This window comes from Jaculus jaculus, chromosome 7 (assembly GCF_020740685.1).
Source record: "Jaculus jaculus isolate mJacJac1 chromosome 7, mJacJac1.mat.Y.cur, whole genome shotgun sequence".
Taxonomy (NCBI): domain Eukaryota; kingdom Metazoa; phylum Chordata; class Mammalia; order Rodentia; family Dipodidae; genus Jaculus; species Jaculus jaculus.
In genome coordinates, this window is record NC_059108.1 from 128601023 (window position 1) to 128607298 (window position 6276).

Below are 6276 nucleotides of genomic sequence, written 5' to 3' on the forward strand. Positions count from 1 at the left end.
GGCTAACAGCAACAGAAGAGTGTGTTAAGCCCTGGCAAGAGGAAGCTGGCTACATGAGTCCACCGCCTCCAGGAGGTGTTAATTCCCAAATTGTCATCAGCTGGTGACCTGGCATTCAGAATACCTAAGTTTATGGGGGACACCAGAATCAAACCACCACCACAACTAAACTACATATGGGGGACTAAAGCATATATAAAAGTCCATTCATCCAATAACCAGTTATTACACGGCATATTCTAGAGACTAAAGGACAAGAAATGTGTGAGCTATCTTAGGTATGGCCTAAATTCTTGAAAAGCCAAGACTACACGAGAGAAACTCTGTATTATCCAATTTTGTCTCAAATGTAAATGGATTAAGACAGTATATGATGAGCTAGGGAAGTGTCAAATTGTCTGTAAGGAATTGTCCAGTGAAGGAAGGAGAGCCGGATGTGGCGGCGTACACCTTTAATCCCAGCACTCGGGAGCGAGGCTGAGGTAGGAGGATCACTGTCAGAAAGGAGAAGGAATAGCTTTTCTCAGTGGCAGAATTAGATTTGAAAACCTCATAACAGGAAATGTGGTCGAACAGAGAGAATGGCTGCAGGAACTTTTTCCAGATCTTAGTGACACATAATATGTGGCGCGGCTGTCAAGTGTCACTATACCACTTCCCATGCCTGACAGTAAGAAAAGACAAGACAGAACTAGGTGTGGTGGCGCACGCCTTTAATCCCAGCACTCAGGAGGCAGAGGTAAGAGGATTGTCATAAATTCAAGGCCACCCTGAGACTAGTGAATTTCAGGTCAGCCTGGGCTAAAGCAAGACCCTGCCTTGAAAAACCAAAAGAATAAAATAAAATACTTTTTTAATTAAAAAAAAAAAAGGAAAAGAAACATCAGGACAGAACCAGGCATGGTGGCATGTCCCTATATTCCCAACACTGGGAAGTTGAGGCAAGAGGATCAGGGGCTCAAGGGCATCTTTGGCTACAGAGAGAATTCAAGGCCAATCAGGTCTACATGTGATGATGTCTCCAAAAAAAAGCCCAGGGAAGTAGGACACACTGTTATGTGGAGCAAGTCTGGGAGAGTTGGTTGCATAGGTAAGCTACTCTCTGCATATGATGTAACTAAGAACTAACTAATGTGACAAGGCTCTCACTGGCAGTGGAAAAGCACGGCAAGGCCTTGCCACAGATCTGGCTGTTCTGTGTGGAGAATTTGGGGTCAGAATTCTTTTTAAAAAAATGTATGCTGGGACTGGAGTAATGACTTAGTGTTTGAGGCACTTGCCTGCAAAGTCCAAGGACCCAGATAAGTACAAGCTGGGCATACTGGTGCACACCTTTAATCCCAGCACTTGGGACATAGAGGTAGGAAGATCGCCATGAGTTCAAGACCACCCTGAGACTACTTAGTGAAGTCCAGGTCAGCCTGAGCTAGAGTGAAACCCTACGTCAAAAAACCAAAAAAGAAAAAAAAAAAGTATATGGCGTGTGTTACATGCTCATGGGTGTGCAGATGCATACATGGCATACTGAGGCCAGAGGCTTTCGAGAGCCCTTCTCTCTCACTTTCCTGACTTACTTATATGAGACAGTCTCCTACTGAACCTAGAGCTCACCATCAGCAAGCCTCAGCAATCCTCCTGTGTCCACCCACCCACTCAGCACTTCAGTTATAGCCATGCACGGCCATGCCCAGCTTTTTACTTGAGATCCACTTACGTTCTCATATCCACTAAGCTACCTCCCTAGCCACTGGGGTCAGAATTCTAAATCTTAGACACAGAAATAGTCAGAGTAATGGATGGTTATTTGGTTTATATGACTGAAGTTTTTCAGGACTTTCTGTTCAGTCAATGGTTTCTTCTTGGGATATAGTGCCAAGTTCTTCAACAGATTGATTAGGACTGGGAATGTAGTTCAGTGGTGGAATGCTTGCCTGGAATGGCCCTGGGTTTGATCCCAAAAACCATTAAAAAAAAATCCACTAAAATCATATCTGCTGAGCTAGGCGTGGCTATGCATATCAGCGTTCCCAGCGCTTGGTCGCTTGGTCAAAGTGGAGGTAGAGGAGGCCAGGAGTTCAGGGACATTGCTGGCTACATAGTGACTTCAGTGCGGGCTTGGGCTAGGTGCCTGAGATCCCGTCCTCATGACTCCCGGACAGCCCCCCTGGTTCACTTCAAGGTCGCTGGGTGTTAGAGTGCTCACCTGTGTGACAAGTGCCCTGTGTGAAGCCCTGGGTTCTATAACAAGCACTGAAAGAAGAAGAAAAAAGAAAAAGAAATCATTTCTGGTGAACACCTCTCCCGCCAGGAGGTTTGGATGCAAAAAGGTCTTCAGCACTTGGTTCTAGAGCAACATGGCGCTGTGGTTTGCCAGTGCAAAGCTGTCTCCTGCGTAACGTCAAAACTTGAGTGCTTTTGTCATCATGCGGTCCCCTTTCTCTCCCCTAGGCCTTTAACAAATACAAGAGGGAGGGCTTTTGCCTCCAGAATGTTGACAAGGCGCCCTTGGCGAAGAGAAGGAAAATGAAGAAGACCAGCACCAGCACGGAGACGCGCAGCAGCTCCAGCGAGAGCTCCCACTCCTCCTCCTCCCACTCCCACGGCAAGACCACGCCCACGCCCACCAAGACGCTGCCGCCCAGCAACCCCGCCGACGGCAGCAACCCAGAGACCCTCTTCCAGTTCACGGACTGAGGGCGCGGGGATGGCGGGATGTCCGCGGCGAGCCCTTGCACCTTCTCCTCCCTCAGCATGCGCCTGAGGGGTGTTCTGTGCTTTAAAAGATATGTTCCGTTGGTCTCGGAATCTGCCTCTTCGTGAAGTTTTTCTGGAAAACTTGTTTGGTTATCCTTGTCCAAAAGCACTGGACAGAGAGCGTTACTGTGAACAGAGCACATGTGATACTTTTTAATGACCTAGCACGATGCCAGCAGGACTCTTCTTGAAACAGCAGAGGTTTCTGTAACGGAAGTAGTGACTGGGCATATGTCGCGGGCTTTCACATGTCTGCCATGTGGAAACCAAGAAGACTTGATGCCTTTTGCTCTGCCTGGTGGCCACGGTGGGCTTTTTAAGAGACTTGCACCTTTTGGATAGTGATTTATCAGAGAAAAAGGTCTGTTTTTTGAAAAAGATGCTGTAATGAATTTTATGTGTGGCTTATTTCTTAAGAGAGAATTTTAACTTATTGTTTTTATTTTATGGTTATATATGCTGATAGCCTGCTATGATTAATTGTTTTCTAAAAAGCAGGGAAAAAAAAAGATTTAAAAGCTCAAGGCCCCATGCTTGGCATTTGGGATCCATCTGAGATGCATGCTCAGCTATGTATGTTTTTAATTTTGCACTGCTGTGTCCTCACAGTTTGTTTTAATGCAGGATACTGAGGTCCGTGTCTCTTAGTTTTATGTAATAGTGCACTTTGTAAATGTGTGAGTGCAGCAGTCTGTTCTATAAGGTGCCGTTTAAAGCACGTGTACTTTGGCCCTTTTTTCATTGCCTACTTTAAATTTGCCCCCACCCCTCTTCTGCCCTCCTGTGCAACAAGTAGAAAGGGGTGTGCGGCATAGTGAGTCACGACACGTGCGCCCCTGTGAGGAAGAACTGGGGACTGACACTTGACACTGTGCTTCACACTTCACACTGTGTTGTGCTACAGTGAGGCACTGCCTCCTGCAGCCGCAGATTATGTACATAATATTTTAGAGTCATGCCTATGACTTTTCTTGGAACCTTTCTGTTAAATTTTAAATCCATAAAGCATATTTTATAAACTTATGCAGAGCACTTTTATTGCTCAAAATTCTGAATCATAAGGAAAACAAGTGCTTTGTGAAGACATTTCATTGAAAGACTGCTGCATATTAAAATATTGATTAATTAATTCCCTATGCAAAAACTGAAGTGATAGGATTTGTATGTCATTGTTTTTCTTTTAAAGCCATCACATGAAATGTCAGGACTGAGGAAAGTGAACTTTGTTGTTTACAGGAATCATGCTTACAAGACAATGCCTAACAAACTAACCTTATAGTTTTTGCCAATAATAACTTCTTCAGCATTAGTTTGAAATTTGAACATATTTAATAGCAGCATTAATTTCATCCAGTTATGAATACTAAAAATATTGCACTCTGTGTAATAGTAGAATATTTATTACAAAGTCATTGTACATATCAATAGCACAGGAAACAAAAACGGCAAATATTAAAATATTTTCAAAACATTGTATTATCCTGTTCACATTTTTGTCCACAGTGGTTATTGGGAATAACTTTTGATACTTTCACTGGCCATATGTCTACGTAATTAATTCTCTTTGAGTCAATGACAATTTTCTTTTTGTTTGTTTGGGTTTTTTTGTTTTGTTTTTTGAAGTAGGGTCTTGCTCTAACCCAGGCAAACCTGGAATTCACTCTAGTCTCAGAATGGCCTCAAACTCTCAGTGATTGTCCTAATTCTGCTTTCCAAGTGCTAGGATTAAAGGCATGCACCAAACACCCAGTTCCTTAATAACAATTTTCTATTTTTAGCGTTCGGTCATTCCTAGCAATGATGTGAGTTGTTACCCAACTCTAACTAATTCACAACAAGTGATGCCCTCAGACACAGATTTATAATAAGAAAATGTCCATTTATTTTTACATTGGATATATTTGAGTTATATTTGGAAATGTTTGTTAGTTCTTTAAGTCATTTAAAAAAAAAAAAAGCCGTGTGTCCTGGCAGAAAATATGAGCTGTAAAATACAAACTAAATAGATGGTGGCCAACAGAAAGTGATACAGAAAAATGATCCAACCTACCCTAATGATTGATTGGTGCATTGTGAATATTAGAATTTGATAGTTTCCCTTTCATTTCTTCACCTTGTTTCTTTTCCTGGAGGACCAGAAGTGGGCAGAGAGGGAGGAAAGAAAGGCCTTGGGCCAACTAGTAAGCGTGCCTGAATCATCCAGAAGGGGCTTTGGAAAGACAAGAAACTGCCAGGAGTGGTGGTGCACGCCTTTAATCCCAGCACTTGGGAGGCAGAGGTAGGAGGATGGCCGTGAGTTTGAGGCCACCCTGAGACTACATAGTGAGTTCCAGGTCAGCCTGGGCTAGAATGAGACCCTACCTCGAACAACCAAAAAAAAAAAAAAAAAAAGACAAGAAAATCACAACCTTGTGCTTCTGTAGATGTGACCACCTTCCCTGACTTACTAGCCCCCGGAAGACGGCCTGGGGTGCCAATGTGTGTGCAGGTTGGCTGTGGTGTGCAGTTGCCCCTTAAAACTCAAGAGTGTTCATTTGATCATGCCAAAATTAAACCAAAATATCCTTCATGAAAAATACTGAATGAGGGCTGGAGAGATAGCTTAGAGGTTAAGGTGATTGCCTGGGAAGCCTAAGGACCGAAGCTCAATTCCCCAGGACCCATGTAAGCCAGATGCACACGGGGGTCCATGCATCTGAAGTTCATTTGCAGTGGCTGGAAGCCCTGGTGCGCCCATATTCTCCCCCACCATCTCTCTCTCAAATAAATAAATAAAGTAATTTTTTAAATATTAAATGAAAAGATTGTTTTACATTAGGAGTAAAATAGAAAACTGAAGTAAAGTATCTGCATTGATTTCTCTTTATGACACTAATTTTGGAGACAGAGCCAAAGCACCATCTTATTCCTCCTTACTGGTTGCATCGTCTGTGACTTACCCCGCCATCAGTCATGTGCTTTCTCACTGTATACGCCTGATGTGTTGAAATATACAAATAAGAAGAAAAGGAATGCAGTAGTGGAAAGAAACTAAAGTAGGTCAGTTTTTAGTAATTCGTATGCCAGAGCCTGTAGCTGAAAGAAATAGTTGCCCTATTTTGAAAATGGAGCTAATTCCAACATGATTGTCCACTTGGGCGTGGCAGAGTCATTTGCCCATGGAAAACTGGCCTTGTACATTCTTATTTATCAATAATCTAAAAAGTTCTTTTTAAATAACAGTGACTGGTTTGTTGTTTTTAAATAAGGAAATTTCTTTGGTGATTCACTTTATTTGAATGTGGACCCAAAAAGTGTATAATTAATTGTCTACTTGTTCACTTTGCCTACGTCTCAAACACAAAGTATTGTTACACTCACAAAGAATGAGCTACTTAAAATGTTGAACATTTCTCAATCATGGCTCCGTACATGCTGGAGTGCGCCTGATTACTTCAAGTGTTCTTCCAGGGACCAGTAATAATAGATTTGGATGTTTGTGTGATACCATGTCTAATATTCCTTAAAATCTAAGTAAGTTAA

General features: G+C 42.6%; 1 protein-coding gene across 3 annotated transcripts in view; it reads left to right on the forward strand.

Annotated features, from left to right (window-relative positions):
* Positions 1 to 4230, forward strand: part of Rps6ka5 (ribosomal protein S6 kinase A5) — a 165121-nt gene extending 160891 nt beyond the window's left edge. For all 3 annotated transcript variants that reach the window (XM_045154318.1, XM_045154319.1, XM_045154320.1), the window contains one exon: positions 2449 to 4230. In XM_045154318.1, the coding sequence (XP_045010253.1) occupies positions 2449 to 2694 (246 nt within the window). In that variant the 3' untranslated portion in view covers positions 2695 to 4230. The remainder of the gene's footprint in view (positions 1 to 2448) is intronic.
* The last annotated feature ends 2046 nt before the right edge of the window (positions 4231 to 6276 follow it).